Source organism: Geotrypetes seraphini, chromosome 10 (assembly GCF_902459505.1).
Source record: "Geotrypetes seraphini chromosome 10, aGeoSer1.1, whole genome shotgun sequence".
Taxonomy (NCBI): Eukaryota; Metazoa; Chordata; class Amphibia; order Gymnophiona; family Dermophiidae; genus Geotrypetes; species Geotrypetes seraphini.
The window spans coordinates 18,758,281-18,781,650 of record NC_047093.1 but is presented as its reverse complement, the minus strand read 5'-3'; the positions used below and the strand labels follow the sequence as shown (position 1 = coordinate 18,781,650).

Here is a 23,370-nt window from a genome sequence, read left to right as displayed (position 1 = left end):
TCCCTCTCTGTTCTTTCTCTCTCTCTCTATTATCCAGGTTGAGGATCTCAGGAAAAGGGGGCGGCTGCTGAGGCGCCAGGAGCGGGCCTTCCTTGAGGGGGTGAGGGAGGAATTGTGCGCTGAAGCCGGTGAGTAATGAGTCCAGCGTGTGCTTCTTTTTGATCAGCCTACCAGAATAAATAGATGAAAATGCTTGAGTAGCTGTAAACCATTCTTAATCATAAAATCTGCAGTAAAGCTGCTATTGTGATATCATGTCACAATGGCGTTATGGTGTTCTACTTGCCTCACTTACTTACGCTACATTTTGATGTTTACAGTGGAGTAGGTGCTTTGCATCCTGTTATTAGCATTTGAAGAAAATAACGTAGTAAAGAATGTCATGTTCAAAAGTGTTGTGGACATATCTGACTGTATCCTATTTCTCTCTTGTCAAGCAGCAGCACAGGCACCCCCTCAGGAGGTGGCACCCATGACCCCACCCTGGGCCCCGGAGGCGAGGGAGGGTGCTCCGCCCTGGTCATCGGCGGAGGAGGAGGAGGAGGGGGAAGAAGAGGAAGATTCCCCGTGGCAGCTTGCTGAGCCACCCACACCGCCTGCCCCACCACTGCCCCCTGGACCACCACCGCCTGCCCCACCACTGCCCCCTGGACCCCCACCGCCTGCCCCACCATTACCTCCAGGACCCCCACCACCATCCCCTGTTGGACCTTCCCCTTCCCCCACCCATAGCCCTTCCCATCACTCTCCTGCTTTTCCTGTTCCTGATCCCATCCCACCCCTTTTCCTTTCTGTTCCTCCCCAGGAGCAGCCCGACCAGCCTCAGGAGGGGGCGGGCAGGGAGATGGAGGCCTACTCTGCCATCTTGGAGGAGGTGCAGGGATTGAGAGGGTGTGTGGAGAGGATGGAACATGCCCTCTTGCGGCTGGTAGCCGAAAGAGGGCATGGTGCCAGCAGCCATACACCCTCTCAATGACTGCACCTCTTCCGCCCCCCTCGCCTGAGGTAGCTCAAGCTGCTCTTGGGGGGCACCCACCCTCTTCCCCTGCGTTATATGTTATATATGTAAATAGTTTTTTAAAAAAGTTTGTTTTTAAAAGTTTTATATTTTAATAAAAAAATTGTTTATAGTTTAAACATGCCTGTGTGGTTTTAACCTTGTAGCATCATCAGTTTAGTGGACAGAGTCCAAGGTAGATAGGGGTTCAGGAGGGACTGCTGAATGGGCCCTTTTCAATATAACAACAAGGTGACATATAGAAAGTTTGACAATCTTTATTGGGGTCTGTCATTCATTCTATTACCTGCTAGCCACTCTGATGTCAAATCATTGCAGAATCTAGGAAAAAAGCAAGTGAATGCAAGGGTATATGCAACTGTAGGTAGATGACGACATCTCAGCTATGATGTGCAAAGTAAGCCAGTCCCTGTTCCAAAGTAAATGGCTACATAAGGAAGAGAATATAAGTCACTCTGGTAGATTTGTTGTTAAGGAATAGGGTTATTTCTAGTAAGAGTTGGCTCCACACCAGGAGAATCCAAATGAGACATGTGGGTTTTTCTTCCTTTCACGGAAGGTGATGGAAGTAAAGGCCAGATACCTCAATCTATCCTCCTGGTTCTTGAGCTGCACTATTTTGGTTAAGCAGGTGTGGAAACCACAAAGATGCTCACAGCTGCACTGCTCTCAGTAATACAAAACTCCATCTGACAATACTGCAGTTGCCTGTCTAAGACACCTGAAAACAGAAAAGAAGAGAAGCTGGTTTACACAAGGTTCACAAACAGGGGGTTCAATCCCCAAGGTCCATATCTGTTCTCCCTTCCCTGAAGCAATGTGTTAACCTCATTTATGTTGAGCTGCTTAGATGTCACTGTGGTATAGTTGTTAAAGCAATAGCCTTAACTCGCTGATGGTGTGGGTTAATATCACCTGTAATCCTCCACTGCTACTGTTTAGAACTCATGTGAGGGAATAGACTAACTGAAAACAAAAAGTTTGTGTGCATATAACAGCAGGAATGCGTGCCATGGTGTTCTATGAGGCCAACATTATCAATTTACTATTGTTCCTGAAAGTCATCAAGGATACCTGTGTGAAGAGAACAATAGAAGTGTGAAACATTTATTTCACTCATCAGAAGAGTGACTCAAGTGAAGAATAGTAGAGTAAGCAAATAAAGGTTACCATATATCATTCTCACCTACAACTGTTTGGCTAGGTGCAAGCTGGTGTGCTGAGCTGCTTGTCTGGTCTCTCTCTGGCAAACACATAGGTGATGAGCAGAGTTAACCTGAAATGAAGAATAGAGAGAAACTGTTAACAAAGACCTATGTCTCCAAAATGAAACACTGAAGTTGTGGCAGAACACACACCTAGAAGTAACAGAGGTGCTAACATACCTTTAGACTCTTTATTAAAAATGGCAGCCATTAGGCACTCATTAGGAGTTTTCCACCTGAACCATGTACACTGATTGGATGTCCACTGAATGGCAGTGTTTCCCCCCCCCCCCCAACACACCCAACCTATTCTTATCAATGAGTTAGTACACAGAACCATTCCTCACCTGATTTTAACTTGCCTGTAATTTGATTCTACAAAGAATTAACTTTAGCTCTATGAGTAAACCCTCTCAGATGTATGAACACATCCATTTTACTTACATATCCATATTTCTACCAGCAAAATTTCTACCAGCATGGTCTTTATCAGTCTTCTCAGTCATTTTTGTCAGCCCTGTGGAATGAAGAGTAAGAGATATCAGAAATAAAATAACTATTATAAACAATAGCACACAATGAAAGCCCATAAAGAGAAGTCAGTTTTTGCTGGTTGGTTTCTTTAGTTCTATCATAAGTACACCTAAGTAGCTTACAAAATATCATTCTCACCTGGACTTACTATCTGAGCTGCTTCTAGAAAAGATAAAACAACATATTAGAATGACATGTAGCTTGTTAATGGCTCTGTGGAATAGAGAGAAATGGGAGGCAGAGATAGGAAAAAAAATGTAAAAGACTAAGACAGAGTAAAGTCTCAAACATCTGCATAAGCAATAGGACAGAATAGAAAGGAAACACTGCTCACCAGGACCTTCTTATACCCATGCACGCCTATGTAGCGTCTGACGTCAGTAGGGCGGGAAAACTTTCCCAATGCCTATTGGGCGCCGTTCGGGCGTTGTTGCTTGTCCCGCTTCCTAACCACGCCCATCACACCTCATTGGTTGTCCTATGGGGGTGTGTTTGAACGTGTTCTACAAGTAGCCTGAAAAGTTGTCTTCACCTTACAACATGGCTCCAAAACGGAAATCGAATTTCTTGCATGAAGAGTTGCAGATATGGAAAATGGAGGTGGGGCAGACCATGACATTATGAAAGCAGGGAGAGTGGTGGGTGTGGGCATCTGTGTGTAACCTGGCCTGGCCCCTTCTTTTCCCTAACAATTGATTCCCCTCCACACTTAACACCAAACCTAAGTCCTCAACAATCCCTCACACCAACACCTAGAAAAATCCATAAACTAAAGAATTACAGATAATGTGGGTGGGGAGGAGTGTCAAAGGCAGAAGGGAGTATAAAGGAGAACAGGCAAGTCATAGCACAAAGTTTCATCATTGAGGAAACGGAACACCACAAACACCAACTCACATGAGGGGGTCTTACATAGGAAAAATGGCTGTGCCAAAGCTTTTTATATACTAAAGCACGCCTAATTAGCGTCTGATGTCATAGGAACCGTTAGAATTCAAATCTAATTGGATGTGCATTGGATGTCGTTTTGCAATATACAGCTGTAGTGACGTTGTAGTCATTTCCTTCACATCTCTAAGCTTTGATACGAAGCTCTATGTTCTTAACAAAGTTACCTCTATAGCTCTATGCCATAAGGCATTGCTTTTCATCTTCCATACATCAGGGGGTTCAAGTCTTGAGTAAGGTTAGCAAATAGGTTATATTCATTTCTCAGCCAGGACACCTGGTAACTCTTTAGCCTTGCCTTTACATATCAATATTTTGCTTCAGCTTTTATTATGTGCAGCCCATTGTCTAATATTTAATGCAACCTGTTCTCTCTCATGCTGAACACCCTCCCCCAATAAACAATAATATACAACTGCAGTGTTTTGTCTCACCAAACTGCTATAAGCACAAGAAAGCATTTGTAGCTCAACACAGTAATACTCCTGTTCTGAGCTCTGATCTCTGAAACTCCCCGGTTCAACTCCCACCTTTGCTCATTTTAATAAGGTCCTAGTTTTTTCCTATTAGCTCTTATAACAGGGTCTATATGGTGGACTTTGCCATTTGTAAGGTGCACATTTCCCTTTCCAGGCAAACCTATTTTCAACTTACCATGGCTCGGACATCCTAAGCAGTGATGAGAGGAAACCTTTCCTCTGACAGCAAGATGACATTTGTGGATCGCCTGGTTAATGTGCTCTCATCACTGCTTAGGATGTCCGAGCCATGGTAAGTTGAAAATAGGTTTGCCTGGAAAGGGAAATGTGCACCTTACAAATGGCAAAGTCCACCATGTAGACCCTGTTATAAGAGCTAATAGGAAAAAACTAGGACCTTATTAAAATGAGCAAAGGTGGGAGTCGAACCGGGGAGTTTCAGAGGTCAGAGCTCAGAACAGGAGCATTACCGTGTTGAGCTACAAATGCTTTCTTGTGCTTATAGCAGTTTGGTGAGACAAAACACTGCAGTTGTATATTATTGTTTCTTCACCATTTCAGAAATGTATACTTTACCATGATATAAACTAACAAAGTATGCCATGTTTAAAAGGAGAAATATAAGATGTGTTGAACTCAAATTCTTAGCATGGAAGGGGGAAAAGTTTAATTTTCTGCTACACAGCAAAGTTGTACAGTAATGTTATATTCAACTCCTATAAGAAGTGGAAAGCATCATCAAAGTGCACCTGGAAGGTAGATATGCCACAAGTAAAATACAGGCTGGGATTTGAACCCTCAAAGCCCAGAAGATTGGTAGAGAGTGCCTTTCCTCACTGAGCTACAGCTCCAATGCCTCTGGCTCCCTTGTCATATCATATCTTAGTGAAGTGCTAAGGGAAAAGGAGTTTAGCTATAATGTCATAGTAGGCTGAGACAAAAGAGTGGTAGCTCAATGGTTAAAAGCGCTGCTTTCACTGAGCCCCAAACCCATATTCCCAAGTGTGCTTGAATGCATGTGAGGTGAAGCTCCATTTTTCTCACACGCTAATCTTCATTCTAAGCACTGTACTAATGCATATATGACTGTAAGTTATCTGTTCCGTTTAGACATCATACCGGAAAAGTGGTGTTTTTTTTGCCCTTACCGATCAGCGTCATTTGTGCTGCAATTCTTTAATACATAGTTGATATTTGTTTTCTACTTGAAAACCTTCCAAATCTTTAGGCATTCCTTTGCTTAAACTTATTTGAGTTCATCCTGATATGATCGCTAATGAGCATAGACAGCTCAGTCAAGTATGATATGGAAGGGTGGTGAGATGGACCTAAGTAGAAGCAGCTGTATCTCTATGTGTTAGGCGCCAGCCTGTGCTCCTAACATCCAGAGGTTGTGAGTTCTACACCCAGCACATCTTATAATTGTGGCATACTACTTTGAAGGTGCAGATTGATGAGGTCACAATGAGGTCAGTTTTGTGCAACTGAAGACCTCCATTTTGCAATGAGGGAAGCTTGAATGTTAAGGTGTGTATCTGTTTATACTCTTTTTAAGTGCAGATAATGTGTGCTGTTTTTTCTTTGCTTTCAAAAGAGAGCCGATTGTAGTGCTGTTTGTTGAGAAAAAAAAGGGGGTTGTAAAAGCCATGTGTAAATTATATTATTGTTTGGGCAGAAATGTGGTTTGTTATCCATGCAATATAATGTGTTCCATTGTTATGGTGTCATTATATTTATTAGGACAGAGAAAAGATGAAAATTACCTATTCAAACTCACTATTGGAATTATTGATGAAAAAACACAGCGGACGTCTGCCTCGCGTCTAACAAAGAGCCGCAATTACGATAGTTGAAACGGCATTGAAATCCAAGTTAGACCAGGGTTTCTTACGTCTACATAATACACGATATTTAGACGCAGTTGCTCGCTCAGGTAGCGCTCATCTAGTGTCCCCATTTGGCACGCCCATGGAACGCCCATGGAACGCCCACGTCCAGAGCTGGAGACGGGACTATGCTTTCTATAGACGTCAGTCCGTCAACTACCTCATAGGGACGTCTATATGTCGTTAATTTCCCAATTAACATTAATTAAGACCCTTAACTCCTGTAATTATTCACTTACATCGGACGTCCAAAGCACGCCTAAGTTAAACGCAGTAATAGAGAATTTACCCCTCTGTGTACAAATAATTTTGCTACTTGTTTACCCTTTAAATACCTGGTGTCATCTATGCTTGCCCCTTTCTCCCTCAATGATTTTGCAGATCTGGGTTTATTTGCAGGAGAGAGTAATCGGTGCTTCAGGTAAACATTTATTTTTGTCTCAGAATAGAGTTCAGCTGGAATCAGAACTGGACTCTATTCTGCACACATAGCGCTCCCCCCAAAAAAAAACCAACAACAAAACACCACATTCCACCCCTCTCAGGCCACCCATCACACCATCCTCCATTGTAAAGGCCCTGGTGATTTAGTAGTGTTTTGGGGGCAGGAACATCCTGAGTTGCTCCTGCCCCCATTCACTCTACTTGCGGTTGCAACTTCCTGCAGCAGCCTTGCAAGACTGCCGTGGGAGGTCGCAGCTCCCATTTTGGAACTAGGAATTGTCTGAGCAGAAACAAATCACTACTGCTGGTCAGGCCATTCCCAATCCCAAAAATGTGGCTGAAACCTCTCATAGCAGTCTTGTTTGCCATTTTTTTTTTTTTTTTTTTAGCGTGGCAGAAGGAAGCAGGAGCAATTTAGAATGTTCCTACTCTGAAGACCCCACTAGGACCTTTACAAGGTAGGCTTATGGTTACAGGAAGGGGAAGGAGGGCGGGGTGATGGGTGTCCTGTTGGGGTGGGGGGCTGGCTTGTGGGTGTAAGGCTGTAGTTTCAGGTTTCTGCTGAAAATGCACAGGCAGTTTTGGTGCCGAAACCAAAGTTCATTCATCCTCTATTTCAGAATCACTTTGAGCTTTGTTTGATGGACAGTATAGCAAATAAAGTAACACATGGCAATGCCTTTGTTTTTAAGGGGAGAACATTGTGAAAGGACATAAGGAATCTATTAAGAATCTTCTTGAAATTTTTGATGGGCTTCTGGAATATCTCACCGAACAAATAAGCGAAGCCTCTTCACGAACTGGAGGTGAGTGGGGACCTGGACTGATTCCAGAGGAAGAGGAAGATCTCATTTCTCTTCCCAATAGGGGTCTCTTAGCTTATTGTCCTCTAAGCAGATAGCTGATTATAGTTTATCTGTGATACAGTAATTGCTCAGATGACACCTTGGTCATTGTCACTATGCCCATAATTACGTCATATGGTACAGCAGGTAGTGATTTGACCTGGGATACCTTTGCCCCTTTCCCTTTCACTCGGCTCATGATGAAAGTGAGAAGCTGTGACTGGAACTAGCGTCCCTGGGTAAGGAATTAAACTGTCTCTGAAATAACAGAGATGAATCTTTTTTCAATAAAATTGGTGTTAAGAATGGAACAGATTAGTATTTTAAATTTGCAGTATAGAGAGATCTTTTTTTTTTTTTTTTTTTAAACCCAAAACCTCCATAATCATTTTGATTTTTGTTTTGCTTTCTTTTTAGACCTATGATGGAGAAACATCTAAGCTCTTTTGAGTACATTTATAGAGCATGGTTAGCTCTCTGAGGTCTTTCTCACCTTAAGCAGGGATGATTGAGAAGAAGCTTTTTTTATATATTTTTTCAGTCTTTTTTTCTCTGTTAGACAATAACCCAGATTTTCTTTTTACTTTCTGTGGCTGATATTCAATTGATTTTCTTGGTCATTATAAATAGTGTATCTTGAGACTATGTAATAACTTCCTAGTGATATCTGGATTTGGTCATTATGGCCTTTCTAATCCAGTTTTAAAGAGATGATTGCATTGTCTGTGAACTTCATGATTCCTAGTGACTTTGTGGACAAAATGTGTGATGATTCAGCTTTCTATGGCTATAGTTAACATATGCTCATTGTGCAGTAAGTTGCCAGTGGTGACTAATGTATTTATGGAACTGAATCTGGATTTATTTTGCCTCAAGGAAACTTGGTTAAATAGTACTGTATCATTTAGACCCAGCCAGTTTTGTAGTCCAATGCATGATTTCCATCAACCCAGAAGAAAGGAGAGAGGGAGTGGGTTTTAGTTTTGGCTAAAAAATAAAGTTTTAAACTCTGCTTTAGTTGACTGTAGTGGAAGGAAATGTTAAGGCACTTGTGATAGGGAATAAAAAATATTTTCCATCTGAGTTTTACAGGCTTTCACTGATAGATATATTAGAATAATCTTATATAAGTGGTGTTATAAATCTAAATATTGATTTTAGGCTAATAATTTATGAATTTTAATTTACATATATATAATAATTTGTCAATTTGTTTCTTACTATGGATTTATTTAGTTACAAGCAGATTGTAGCTTAAGCATCCTACTCGTGAGGAAGCTAAAATGTTAATTCTTGTACAATCCCACTTTATTCCGGGAACAGTGAGTTTTATGCATCTCTGACCGCCAGGCACTGTAGAATAGTGCTGCCTGATTCAGGAAAAAAAAATTCAATTCGATTCAGCCTATTGAATCGATTTTTCGATTCGATTTTCCTGCCCAATTGGGTGTTTTTTTGTTTTTGTTTTTTTTCCCAAATATCCTGGTGGGGTTTATTTTATAGCCTCTTCACCCTTTTATAGCCTTTTCACCCCCCTTTGCCCTCTCCTACCCTCACTGGAGCTGTGGTTTAACAAAATAAACAAAAAATACTTTTCCTCTCTCTGTTAAATCCTAGCTCACGTTCATGGTCTAACACCAGTTCTGGCAGGATACACATGTCAAATCTGACATATTGTAATCACAAAACTGAAAATAAAATGATTTTTTCTACCTTTTGTTGCTGGTCATTATTCAAATCATGTTGTTTCCAGGCTCTGGTTGTCTTCTGATAATTCACTTGCCAGGGTCTGCTGTTCATTTGTCGTTTCCTTCTTTCTCCGTGCTAACCATCCATCTTTCTTCTCTGTCCTTCCCTTCCCCGGAGGTCTGGCATCTTTCCTTTTTTCATCTCCATCCCTGAAGCTGCAGCAATGGACACCACCATCCCCAGATCCATTCTCTCCTTTTCTCGACTACCCTTTCATCCAGAATCTCTCCCTCCTTCCCCACCAACCCAGGATCCACCATCTCTCCCTTTCTCTTCCCAACTACTCTCCTATCCAGTATCTGCATTCCCCCTCCACACCATCCCTTGTATCCAACTTCTGTGACTTATGTGACTGTGGCAGAGGGAATGTGCTGCGGAGGCTACGGCAGACTGCTAGGATCGCTACAGCCGACCAGCAGTCCTCTGCAGGCTGCTTTGAAGGTGAGACCGGGAAGCCAGGAGAGAGATGGTGGACAATGAGATGGAGGGAACAGGGTATTTTCTCGCGGGGCAAATTTAATTACCCAGTGGGCCTGAGTTTAACACCCGTGCAATAGGTATATTGATGTTGTACTGCTCACTAAAATATTTACAGTGCTTTGGTGAGAGGGAATAGTGAACCTGATGTGTGTGCTGCCTAGATTCTTATGTAGTATTCAAAACAATGCTGTTGCTTCCTGGTGCTAAAGCCCTGCCCTGCCAGCAGAAGTACTACTTTGGTGCCTTCTCAATACTCATGGTTGGTGGCACTGGCATTTATTTTTCAAGGACCATCATGCACCACCCACTCCCCAGCATGCTTGACTTTCACGCATGCACAAAAACTGACCATACAAGGTGTGTGTGGTAGAGGAGGAGAGTTATGGCGACAGCCCATGGAAAGTGATGCCAACTGCTAGCTTTGGGGAGCCTCTGGCTGTTGGCCCCAGGAGGAGAACCTCTTCAGCTGTTGAGGTCACTGGGGGGAGGGAGGGTAGGAGGGTACAGAGATCAGGGAAGAAGCCAAAGCCCAATTTTGAGTCCACCTACTGTGGGCTTAAGGCCCCTCAAAAATAAAGATCTGGCTTAAGCCACTTTAATACTTAAAAAAAATAAGGGGCAGACTAAGAAATTATTTCCTATTGAAACAGCTAGAAACACAGGTCCAAAAACAATAGATTACTGGAACTCCCCCCCCCCCCCACCGAAACAAACCAAAACATGGCAAAACACCGCTAGACCAGAAAACCAAAAAGAAACCCAGACCACCCCACAAAGATCATCCTTAATCACCGCTGCCACTTCTCCGCCTATCCCGAGCCAGCTGAGTCCTCCCTCCACCAATCACTCGTGGTTCAATAGTAAGCAACAGACCAACGAGTCACCCTCTGGAGGATTCTTCCTGCCACTTCGCCCTGCCTCCCTCTCCCTCCGTATTGGCCGGATGCGGCAGAGGGGGAAGTTTGCAGTCTTTTTACAGTAGAATACGGAGGTTGCTGCGGGTAGCTCTGGGTGCAAAATGAAGAAGTGACCGAGGAAGTGCAGTAGCAGAGGAAGGGAGCCAGGCTGCAAGATGGAAGGAGTAGCACTGTAACAGGGCCAGGGAAAGGAGTTTCTGTGCTGCCCAGTTCCGGGGGAATCCGTTACTGGTCTCCTGAGGAGATCCCAGGTTCTGATTCTCCAGAGCTATTTCCTGGCTCCCCTTTGTCCTATTACACTAAGGCGAATCTGTGCCCGCAATGCAGCGCTCCACCTGTGTGGCTTCAACTTGGATCAGAGGCTAAGGTAAAACCGGAGATCCACTATCAGCTCCAGGCCCTCCCCCTCTCGGCCTCCCGATTCGGTGACCAACCCTCCTCCTGCCTTCAGGTATTCTAAAGCAGGAGGAGCGCTGCCGCTCCTGAAGGCAGGAGGAGGATTGGTCACCGAATCGGGAAGCCGATTTTTTTTTCTACAAACGAATCAATTCGAATCAATTCAAATCGTGAATCGGGCAGCACTACTGTAGAAAGCTTCAGATGATTCAAGCCATAACTCCTCCCTCTCCTAGCATTTCCTGAAGCATGCCCAGTAGATTCCAGGCTTGCTTTCTACATGCCAAGTCTGTAGGAGCTTATTTCTTCTACTCGTGTTTTCTTTGGTTAGTTTTAGTAATGTTTTTGGTATTTCCCTCGCGGGTCGGCCCTCGTGCTGTGGAGGTTCCCTGCGGGGACATCCTTGCAGCGGGAGATTGTAGACGGTTGGAGAACATCTGCTTCTGGGTGGTTCTCTGCGAGGCAGTAAGCCCCCTGGACAACATGCAGGACAGATCGAGGCTCTGGAATCGGGAGCTAGCTCACCCCAGGTTTTTATTATTTTATTTATTCATTTATCATAGTTTCAACAAAATAAACTTATTGAACAAACAAAAGTTTTCCCAATTTACAATATAAAAAAAAGTAGAATACTCATTCAAATATTACTACATTCAAACTTTTGATCAGTTCACATTTGTGGGGAGAAACAATTCATATACCATTGGGAATGGAAAATTAGAAGGATTAAAAATTAACAAAAATAAATTTAGTAGCTTGTCTACATTTTTAAATCAGACCAGTAAATTGGGATCATTTGAAACTCTGCAATATCACTCCCTTCCCTTCAAAAAAAACTTCAATTGGGAGGGTTCTTAAAAGACATAAGTGGGGCTTGGGCCTCAGAGAAGAAGTATTCCTGTGGCTTAGGCCTCAGACGAAGGGTGTTTCTGTGCTTTGGGCCTCAGGCAAGGTGTGTTTCTTGGGCTTGGGCCTCAGGCAAGGTGTGTTTCTGGGGCTTGGGCCTCAGGCTGAGGTGTGTTTCTGGGGCTTGGGCCTCAGGCGAGGTGTGTTTCTGGGGCTTGGGCCTCAGGCGAGGTGTGTTTCTGGGGCTTGGGCCTCAGGCGAGGTGTGTTTCTGGGGCTTGGGCCTCAGGCGAGGTGTGTTTCTGGGGCTTGGGCCTCGGATGAGGGGTGTTCTTGGGGCTTAGGCCTTTGTAAAGGATTATTTCAGGGGGGCTTAAGTCTTGGAGGAGAAATGTTCCTGGGGCTTAGGCCTCAGTTGTGAATGTTCCTGTGACTCAGGCCTCAGTGGAGAGTACTTTCCTGTGGCTCAGGCCGCCTTGGATAGGGCTTTCCTGTGGCTCAGGCCTCCATGGATTGTGCTTTCCTATGGCTCAGGCCTCAGTTGAATGTGCTTTCCTGTGGCTCAGGCCTCAGTTGAATGTGCTTTCCTGTGGCTCGGGCCTCGGTTCTGAGATGTTCGTGTGGTCGGGCCTCGGTTGGGAGATTTTCCTGTGGCTCCAGTCTCAGATATTTTCCTGTGATTCAGGCCTCAGTTGTGAGTTCATTCCTGCCACTCCTTCTTGGATTCCCTATGGAGGAGTGGACGGTATGTTGGATCAACTACCTCAGCTTCTGAGGTTGTCACTGTATCTCCTGGGGATTCCGGGGGGGGGGGGGGAAACCTTCGTCTCCTCGTCTCCTCCTGGCATTCTTCCCGACTTTGGTCAACAGTTTGCCTCCTATGGGAGCCCTGTGGACTTGGGAAGGCTTCAGTTGGATGGGGAGTCTTCACTTGTGTTACTGGCTTGCTGCCCTAACACCTTGCGGCGGTTTGGCTGTCAGCTAAAAACCATTACTAGACACCATGGTTTCATTCCACAGGAGGTTATCTGGGGCATTGTGGTCACGGTAGGACGCTACATTGCCCTCTTATGTTCTGTGAAGGGGCACGGGAGCGGTGATATCCGTAGCATGGTGCTCTCCGGCGATGATTACTCCTGCTCACAGAGGCTATGGGGGGTTAGCCTCTGATGAGCGTGGGATACATCCTCTTTGTAGTTTCGTATCTCCTTGGATGTGTGCTGCAGGGCAGGATTGGGGGGGACATGGAATTGCACATTCCCTGGGTTCTTTCCCTCCCTATGTTTGGATTGCTTTGGTACATCCCACTAGTCTTTGGATTCATCTGCTGCTGATGATAAGGAAGGGAAAATAATGTCCTACCTGTTAATTTTCTTTCTTTTGGTCACAGCAGATGAATCCAGAGCCCCACTCTGTTGCGGGATTTGGCGCTCGCAGGCATGGTTTGGACATGCCTTGTGGGCTGGAATTGCATTCTCAGTTTGAGAGCATCAGTGATTTGGGTAGTGCATGTACGGACAGAAGTTATATATGTTCGTTATGTCTCATAGGTTTCATTCGTTTTCTGTGCGTTGTTTCAGCTGCTTTGAGAGAACTTATACTGGTTGACCAGGAGGTTGTGCATCCAAGATATACCCTGAGAACAACTCAGTGCGCTCTATCTCCACCTGCTGATTGATGGCTGTTATCCCACTAATCTCTGGATTTATCTGCTGTGACTAAAGGAAAGAAAATTAACAGATAGGACATAATTTTCCCTTTTCCAGCCACAAGCATCACTAACGCTCATCACACTCCCTATGAGAAATACTGACTCAGTGTCCCCTGATGAAGGCATCGTTTATGCCAAAACTTATTCCTTGTTGGGACTTTTTACATAATAAAGGTTACATTTTGGTTGATTGGGACATCTCTCTTGCCTTATGCTTTTATTTTGGTTTGTTGTTTTCATATAAGGCAAGTACTCTCTGTTTGTTCTAGAATGTAAGATTAGCCAGATCTCAACCAGTTTTAACTGGTTGAGGACATCAATTCCAATTATTTTTTGTCTGCTCACTATAGTGCTGACAGTGGTTTGAAAGATGTCGTTATGTTCCCTTTGCACAGAGATACCCCATTTAACTGGGATAACCACACACTTTGAAGCTGTCATTTATACCTTGAATCCCATACATTTCCATATTTCTCTGGTCTACAGTAGAAAGCTCTATTTGTAAAACTGATTCCAGCCCCTGTATCGATCAAAGCCAATTTATCCTGACCTTCTATCCTGCTGTTAATATTGGGGCATCCACCACGGATTGCTCGATTTCCACTCATTGTTTACACTTCTGTGCCTGACATTCAAAAATTGCCCTCAGCTGAGCTGTTTGATAGTACTTAACCAGTTTGAGAACAGCCAGGCCCCCCTCTCTTTTACTCAAAAAGAGTATCTGCCGCCCCATGATAGGTCGCCTATGAGCCCCCCCCCAAAAAGAAAATAAAAAAGTTTTCATTGTAAACAATCCAAAACCAATCTCTCTACCCATATCAGTAGCATCTGGAATAAGAATGACAATTAGGATATATCTCAATACATCTAGCCACAAAAAGCTCATCCTCTCCCATTTAAGTCCCTCCAAATTCTATGTAAAAGCGTCTTATAGTTAAGGTCATAAAGATTCACCCCAAGCAATCCATACCCTCAGTGGCGTACCTAGGGGGGGCGGGGAGGGCGGTCCGCCCCGGGTGCACGCCCCAAGGGGGTGCACAAGACAGAGCTGAATGGGGATGACGGGGCACCTGCGGGGTTAAATACAACTCGAGCCGCGAGGCTCGTCTTCTGTTCCTACCTGCCCAGCCGCGCACACAGAGCCAACCGGAAGTCTTCCCCGATGTCAGCACTGACGTTGGAGGGCAGGCTTTACTTAAGCCTCCCTCCGATGTCAGCGCTGAAATCGGGGAAGACTTCTGGTCGGCTATGTGTGCGCGGCAGTGCAGGAAGGAACAGAAGACGAGCCTCGCGGCTCGAGTTGTATTTGGCTGAGAAAGTTGCTAAGATGAGGGCTAGGAGGCAAACACGGAACACAAAAGGGGGCAGGGAGTGCATTTTTGGACACAAGGCATGAACTTGGGAGAGAGGATGGAGGAAGGGAGGGAAAGAGGTGGGGGAGGGAGTGCATTTTTGGACACAGAAGGCATGGAGTTGGGAGAGAGGAAGGGAGGGAAAGAGATGGTTGTGTACACGGGGACTGCAAGAAAGGAGAATTTTTGGTCATAGGGAGGGAGTGAGGTACAGACAGTGGCATACCAAGGTGGGGGGGGGGCGGTCCACCCCGGGTTTATGCCCCAAGGGGGTGCAAAGCTGGCCACCCTCCAGTGTTCTCTCTAGGCCGGCAAACTGCGGCTCTTTAGCCACTTGAGTGCCACCGCCGCCATCGGGAACAGGCCGGCACCGAGTTCTCCCTGCTTTTCCCTGTGGGGCCGACCAACTCTCGCCGCCCGTGTCAATTCTGACATCGGAGAGGACGTTCTGGGCCAGCCAATCGCTGCCTGGCTGGCCCAGAACGTCCTCTCCGAAGTTAGAATTGACGTCGGGCGGCGAGAATTGGTCGGCCCCGCGGGGAAGAGAAGCAGGGCGAACTCGGCGCTGGTCTGTTCCCGATGGCAGCAGTGGCAGCCTATTCCCCAGCAGCGGTGGCAGCATTTTCCCAATGGTGGTGGCATGGGGGAGGGGAGGGCAGGGAGAAAGAAAGAAAGGGGGGGACAGGGAGCCAGAAAGAAAGAAAGGGGGCAGGGTGAAACAAAGAAAAATGGGGCACGGAGAGAGAGAGAGAAAGACAGACATATAGAACAAAAGAGGGCATGGAGAGAGAAAGAAAGAAGGGGACAGGGTGAAAGAAAGAAAGAAATGGGGCACGGAGAGAGAGAGAAAGATATACAGAAAGAAAAGGGATATGAAGAGAGAGAAAAAGAAAGAAGGGGGCAGGGTGAAACAAAGAAAAAGTTTGGGGAGGGAATGAGATCTGGAGGAGAGGAAGCATACAGGAGGCTGAAAGAAGGGAAGAAATATTGGATGCACAGTCAGAAGAATAAAGTGCAACCAGAGACTGATGAAATTACCAACGTAGGAAAAATGATTTTATTTTCAATTTAGTGATCAAAATGTGTCCTTTTTTTTTTTTTTTTTTCCATTATATTTTTATTTTCAAATTTTACATAAAGTGTACATAATAATAAAATACAATTGATAAATGTGTCCTTTTTGAGAATTTATATATGCTGTCTAATTTTGCACTATGGCCTCCTTTTACTAAACCGCAATAGTGGTTTTTAGCACAGGGAGCCTATGAGCGTCGAGAGCAGCGTGGGGCATTCAGTGCAGCTCCCTGTGCTAAAAACCACTATCACGATTTAATAAAAAGGGAGGGGGTATATTTGTCTATTTTTGTATAGTTGTTACTGAGGTGACATTGCATAAAGTCATCTGCCTTGACTCTTTGAAAACCCGCGGAATATAAATGATAATTAACATTTTCTCTGCATACATTGTGCTTTGTGTTTTTAAAATTTTATTGTTGGTAGATCATTTTGACTTGGCCACAAAGCTAAGGGGGAGGGAGGGAAGCTGCTGAAAAACATCTAGTAATCCTTGCGGGCTTGACTGTGCAGGGAATTATTTTTGTAAAATCATGTTTTGTTATGTGACTGGCATTATTTAGACTTTAATTTCTATGAATGAATAGAATGAAAATGATATAAAATTACTTGCTTGTTTTTATGTGCGTGCCCTGAAGGAAAGTGGAGAGAGAGTGGGCTGAGGACGCTGAAGGGAAATGGGGAAGAGAGAGTGGGGAGAAGACGCTGATTTATAAATTGACAATTGTACAGAATATTATTTCTTTTTATACTTTAATATAATAAGTTCAATACAAAACAATTAGATGGTTTGCGGGGATGGGGACTGAGCTTACGTGGATTAGTCCAATAAAATGGTATTTTTTTATTTCTCATTATTTGTTTTATTTTTATTTGTTAATTTGTAAAGTGGTGATTGTTATGTATCAGTTTTTTTCAAATTTACATCTACTGTCTTTATATTTTGCACTGTATTAGAGGACATGTGTTACTGTTTTTGTGGTGTTGCATTGTATCCAGGGTCTGGTTTCTTGGCGGTTCAGTTTAACTTTTGTCTACATATTTCTATTTTTAGCTTGTGATTATTCCATATTGGGCAAGGGTGTATCTCTGTTCTGTGTGTATAAAAAGAACATAGTTTTCAGTTGGCATTGACTGCAGGATCAACTGACTGCAGGATATGGCTTGTTTAGTTTTACAATGTATGTGTTGGTGTTCTAGTGCTCACTGCAATGTTTAAGATGCTGCCTTTTCCTAGGTACATTCTTGTTGTGCAATATGTGGATTGTTACTAAAAATCATATTTTTCATATAGATGGGGAGGGGGTGTCAAAAAAGGATGGGCCCCGGGTGTCACATATGCTAGGTACGCCACTGCATCCCTGGAGAATGTTTTATTTGGGTGGGGTCCATTGGACTCCTGAGGAGTTTTGAAGGTCGGGCTTGTGCGATTTCCCTGAATTTCCTGTCAGTACCTGAGCCAATCAGTGCTCGATGGGGAAGTCTTCGGGGAAATCAGCTAAATCTTCTCTCGAGACACAGTTATCCTCAGTGTCTTCATCAGGGAAGATAGCTAAGCCAACCCCTCCGGACATGCCACCCTTAGAACCAGTGGGTACGAGGCTACCCAGGAAACATGTCTCAAAATCGAGGCAACAATCTTCCTCAAGGTCATCTTCCTCGGAGTCCATAGCCACACCAATTGTACCAGATCCAGTGGTCTTGGTGCCGGCTTTCACCTCTCATTATTGTCTGGATTCTTTTTCCAGACAGGATGGCCACTTTGGCCAGGCAGTATTACAAAATTTATTCTCCTGAACTGCCAACACTCCCACCATCCCATTCTAGTTAGCTTATGTTGAGAATATGCTGCCTGCTTGTCCTGGGATAAAACACAGTTACTTGCCATAACAGGTGCAGTGTTCTCCCCAGAAATTTTTTCCAGCCGGGTGGCATGAAAAAGTAGCCAAGTGGGGCGGGATGGTGAAATTTGATGGTGGGGAAAATTAACCCCCTCTTTTACTAAGGTGCGCTAGCATTTTTAGTGCGCGCAAACCCCTGCGCTATGTGGGAAAACTAATGCCAGCTCAATGCTGGCGTTAGCATCTAGCGCACGTGGTAATTCCTCCGCGCGCTAAGTGCACGCTAAAACCACTATCGTAACTTAGTAAAAGGAGCCCTAAATGTGTACTATTTTTATTAGTTTATTATTATTATTTTCCAATGCTCAATATGACGTCCTTTTTTAAGGTTTGACACTTGTGCCAGAATATTTTTACTAATTTTTAGAAGTATTTGCCCTCTTTCAAATGGTATAGAGGTTAAAAAAAGGGAAAGGCGTTAATAAAGTCATTAGGTTCAATCTAGCCATTTATTTCTGCATGAATTTAAACAACTAAAAAAAGAGATAAATATAGCTCATCCAATCATACAAGAAATGGCTCTACAGCAGGGGTGCCCACACTTGGGCTTGCGAGCTACTTTTAAAATGACCAAGTCAAAATGCTCTACCAACAATAAAATAAAAAAAAAACACAAAGCACACTGTACGCAGAGAAAATGTTAATTATCATTTATATTACGCAGGTTTTCAAAGAGGTCAAGGCAGATGATTCTATGCAATGTCACCTCAGGAACAACTATACAAAAATAGAAAAAATATATCCCCTCCCTTTTTACTAAATCGCAATAGCGGTTTTTAGAGCAATGAGATGCACTGAATGCCCTGCACTGCTCTTGATGCTCATAGGCTCCCAGCGCTAAAAAACGTTATTGTGGTTTAGTAAAAGGGGGCCATAGTGCAAAATATAGACAGCAGATATAAATTCTCAAAACAGACACATTTTGATCATTAAACTGAAAATAAAATCATTTTTCCTACCTTTTTGTCTGGTGTTTTCATGAGTCTCTGTTTGCACTTCCTTCTTCTGACTATAAATCCAATATTTTTTTTCTTTCTGCCCCTCCCCTTTTCTTTCTGTCTCTCTTTCTTTCTCTCTCCCCCTGCCCCCCCAAGCTATCGCGCCAATTTCTCCATTTCCACAATTCTTTCCCTACCCCCTAAGCCACCATGCCTATTTCTCCCTGCTTCCACGAGCCAGGCCAGGAATGTACAAGCGCCGGACTCACAAGACTTCACCTCTGATGTCAATTCTAACGTCAGAGAGGAAGTTCCAGGCCAGCCAGGCAGCAATTGGCTGGCCCAGAACTTCCTCTCTGACGTCAGAATTGACGTCGGAAGTGAAGTCTTGTGAGTCCGGGCTGTCACCACCCCGTCCCCTATGCTCTGGCATCTCTCTCTTCTCCTTTCTTTCCTTCGCACCCAACAGTCTGGTATCTTCCTTTCCCTGATTCTCTGGCATCTCACTCCTTTCCTTTTCTTCCATCTCTCCCTCCCCCTCCATGCTCTGACATCTCCTCCTTCCTTTTCCCTTGGTCTGGTATACTTTCCTCCTTCCCTCCATGCCCTGGCATCTCTTCCTCCCTCCCTTCCCTCCAATCCCTGGCATCTCGTTTCATTCCCTCCCTCATCTTCTTTCTCCCTCCAGTTGGGTGCAAAGTCTCTCACCCTCTGCTCCCTTTCCTCCTTCTGTCACCCAAGGCCTGGCGTCATGAACTTCTTCAGGCAGCAGCATTCACAATTCGCTGCTGTTGCCAGCTTCGGGCCTTCTTCTCTGTCGGGTCCTGCCTTCATGGAAACAAAAGTAGGCAGAACCCAGCAGACAGGATGGCCTGAAGCTGGCAACCGCAGTAAATTGTGGAATGCTGTTGCTAGCCGAAGAAGTTCATGACGCCAGGCCGAGCACCCGGGGCAGACTGCTACTCTCCCCCCCCCCCATGACCCTTCTATCTCTCCCTCCCTCCCATCACGAGACTCTAAACAGTACTGCTCTACTCTAAGCAGGCTGCTTCAGGGCTTTCTCCTGCCGTGATTTCCTCTGGCACGTCACTGATGAGGGAAGGAGGGAGAGATAGGAGGGTCAGATCGGGTTGGGGGGGCGCCCGGGATGATAACGAGGCTGCTGCTGCCAGCAAATCCAGCAAGGGTGAGGCCCCAAAGCACAGCACTGGCGGGCCCCCCCTGACCATTTCGGGCCATAGGCCTATGCCTACTGGGCCTATCCTTTAATCCGTAACTGCTTCCCCCCCATATGCCCTGACATCTCTCTCTCTTCCAACCCATGGTATGGTATCTCCTTTCCCTCCCTCCCATGGTCTTTGCATCTCTTTCCTTCTTTTCTTGATCTTCCTTCTCCCTCCTTCCCTCTCTCTCCCCAATTGGTTGCAGCAGCATTTCTCTTCCCCCTCCCCCCATTGGGTACAGCAGTATCATCAGCATTTCTCTTCCCCCCCCCAATTGGGTACAGCAGAAACAGCATTTCTCTTCACCCTCCCCCTATTGGGTACAGCAGCAGCATCATCAGCATTTCTCTTAACCCCCCCCCCCCCAATTGGGTACAGCAGAAGCACCAGCATTTCTCTTCCTCCTACCCCTCTAATTGGGTACAGCAGCATTTCTCCTCCCATTCATCCTCCCTCCCCCCCCCGTCTCACACTCGGCAGATTCGCTAGAGACAAAGGCAAGTTGCAAGTTTCCCTTCGTCGCTGACCTATCTCCCAAAGGTCAGAGACAGAGGGAAGCTTACAACTTGCTGCTCTTGCTTACTTTGGGCCTTTCTCGTTGCCAGGTCCTGCCTTCGCGGAAACAGAAAGTAGACAGGACCCGGCAGCGAGAAAGGCCTGAAGTAAGCAAGAGCAGCTTCCCTCCGTGGCTAGCCTATCTCCCGCATGCTCTGGGGCTCTAATGGTCCATGCCAGCTTCTCTTCCCTACCCCCCGCCCCCCACCGACGTAACTTCCGGTTTCGGAGGAAAGCCGGGTTCGAGTCGCTTGCTGGGTTTTGTTTTGTTTAAAGTCCGGCGGGAGTCTTTCGGCGGCTCTTCAGGCTGCGCGTTAAGCAGTGGCAGCAGCAGGATTCGGCAAATGACAGCTGGGCGGGCATCTAAATTTGCTGGGCGGAGCGCCCGGCTGAAAAGCGCTGGAGAGAACACTGAGGTGTTATCAAGGGACAGCTGGCAGATATTCTCACATCCCACCCACCTCCCCTGGTTGGCTTCTTAGCTAACTATCTGAACTGAGGAGATGCGCTCCCTACATCAGGTGGGAAGGCACTCGCGCATGCGCGGTGCGGTAGTCACGAACTTTCTAAAAGTTCTTCAAGGAAGTCTGCTTATGAAGCTGTCCGCATTGGGGCTCTGTGGATGACGTCACTCATATGTTGAGAATATCTGCCCCCTGTCCCTGGATAACTGTTACGGTAAGTAACTGTGCTTTTCTGTAGTCTATTAATAATTTGACTCTTTACCGTGGGGGACAGGGTGTCCAGATAAGAGAACCAAAAAGGCCTTACTCTGGCTTCTAGAGAAATGGGCCAACATAGATTCCCAAACCATTAAAAGATGAAATTTATTTCTCTAGTACCAGATAGCGGATGGGGAGTCCTGTAACCAATGGTTTAGAATGCATTACATGGAATGCTTCTTTTCAATACTAATGAGCTCCTTATAATGCATTGATGGCTGCTATCGCTATCAGTAAAAGTCACTGAGAACCCTTTTGTGCATCGGAGGCTGAACTAATGTGCAAGCTATATTGGCTACAACCAGTCTTGCTTGCACGATGAGCTTTTGAGTATCCACCCTTGAACAGTTTTTCTACTCAAAGCAACAACAATTTCTTCATGTACAACAAACCTTAAGGATACCACGTTGAAGTTTTAAATTTTAATACATTTGGGGACCTTCTATTGTACATTATGTTCTTGTTTTTATTAATAGATGATGCGAAGTCGCAATCAAAAGGTGCAGCTTGGCGACCACTGCTGGAAGAGTCACCTTATCCTCCCAAAGTATCTGTGCCAGATCCAGGAGCACTGTCAGTTGTTGGGTACGAAGAGAGCTTCATTTAATGAGTTTGGTGACCATGGTTTTACTTGTTAAATATTGCCCAGAGATCAAGCGTTGCACTATCTACTTTGGTATAGCCCCTCAGACAGGAGCCTGCCCTTGAAGTACTAACACTTGCGGAGGTGTTCTGTGGCAGGGGGGTGACTTGGCAGTGGGGAGAGTGCGTGCGGCTGAGCGGTAGCAGGCGTGTGTTGGCAGTGGGAGGTACGTGCGGCTGATTGGTGGCAGGTGTGTTTTGGCAGCGGCGGGTGCGCGCGGCTGAGCAGTAGCAGGCGTATTTTGAAGGCAGGGAGTGCACGCGGCTGAGTGGCGGCAGTGTTTTGGCAGCAGGGAGAATGGGCATCTCTCCTGCTATGGGGGGTGCGTGCGACTGAGCTGCGGCAGACGTGTCTTGGCAGCAGGGATAGGGCATCTCTCCTGCTGTGGGGGGTGCACGTGGCTGAGCGGCGGCAGGTGTGTCTTGGCAGTGGGTAGAATAGGCATCTCTCCCGCTTCGAGGGGTGTGCGCAGCTGAGCAGCAGCAGGCATGTTTTAATAGTGGGAAGAGTGGGCATCTCTCCTGCGAGGGTGCGCGTGGTTGAGCTGCGGCAGGTGTGTCATGGCAGCAAGGAGATGGCATATCTCCCACTGCAAGGGGTGCACAGCTGAGCAGTGGAAGGCATTTCTTAGCAGTGGGGAGAGTGGGCATCTCTCTTGCTGTGGGGGGTGTGCGTGGTTGAGCAGCAGCTGGCGTATCTTGGCAGTGGGGAGAGTGGGCATCTCTCCCACTGCACGGGGTGCGTGTGGCTGAGTGGCGGCAGGCATGTTTTGGCAGTGTGGAAAGTAGACATCTTTCCTGCTGGGGGGCATGTGCATGGCTGAGCAGCGTCAGGCGTGTCTTGTGCGTGTAGCTGAGTGGCGGCATGTGTGTCTTAGCAGTGGGGAAAGTAGGAATCTCTCCTGCTGTTGTTGTGTGTTTGTTTTTTTTTACGTGTTTTTTTTCTGCGCATGTACCCATCGCTATCACCAGCGATGGGCACAAACAAATTTAGCAAATCTTTGCTGCTGTTTGCTAACCTCATCTGCATGCGCAATCTTTTTGAAAATGTCTCGCTTTTTTCAATTCACTATCGAAAAGGCTGCGTTAGCAGATCGTCACTTTTTTACGTGATTTTTTGAGAATCCTGGCCTGAGAGATTTTGGGAGCTCTGATGGTACAGCAAAGGAAATGACTATTGTATGTAATGCTGAACCTCCTCCCTCCAGTTTCCAAGAATGTCTTATCTGGTAGTTCTGGGTATCTGAAGCTGCTGAGCCACATTCACTGCTAGTTAGTTCAGGCAAGACTAGGAGGATCAAAAGCCATGGGAAGACATTTTTTTTTGAGGGGGAGGATAAAACTGCTGCCCAGAAGCTCTTAGCTCAGATCTGAGTGCCTATGATTGCCTTCTATAAGGAGAGTAGCTTAAGTGCAACTGCTTTTAAATAGTTCAGAGGTGTGTGGGTTTTAAACGTGCGGAGATTGTGGGACTATTGCTCTTTAAAGCCCTTTGCTTTTGGCTTG

At 45.5% G+C, this 23,370-nt stretch overlaps 1 protein-coding gene across 5 annotated transcripts in view; it reads left to right on the top strand.

The window, feature by feature from the left end:
- CEP95 (centrosomal protein 95) overlaps positions 1 to 23,370 on the top strand; it is a 125,227-nt gene that overhangs the window by 20,037 nt on the left and 81,820 nt on the right. For all 5 annotated transcript variants that reach the window (XM_033962076.1, XM_033962073.1, XM_033962072.1 and 2 more), the window contains 2 exons: positions 7,207 to 7,320; positions 21,699 to 21,807. In XM_033962076.1, the coding sequence (XP_033817967.1) occupies positions 7,207 to 7,320; positions 21,699 to 21,807 (223 nt within the window). The remainder of the gene's footprint in view (positions 1 to 7,206; positions 7,321 to 21,698; positions 21,808 to 23,370) is intronic.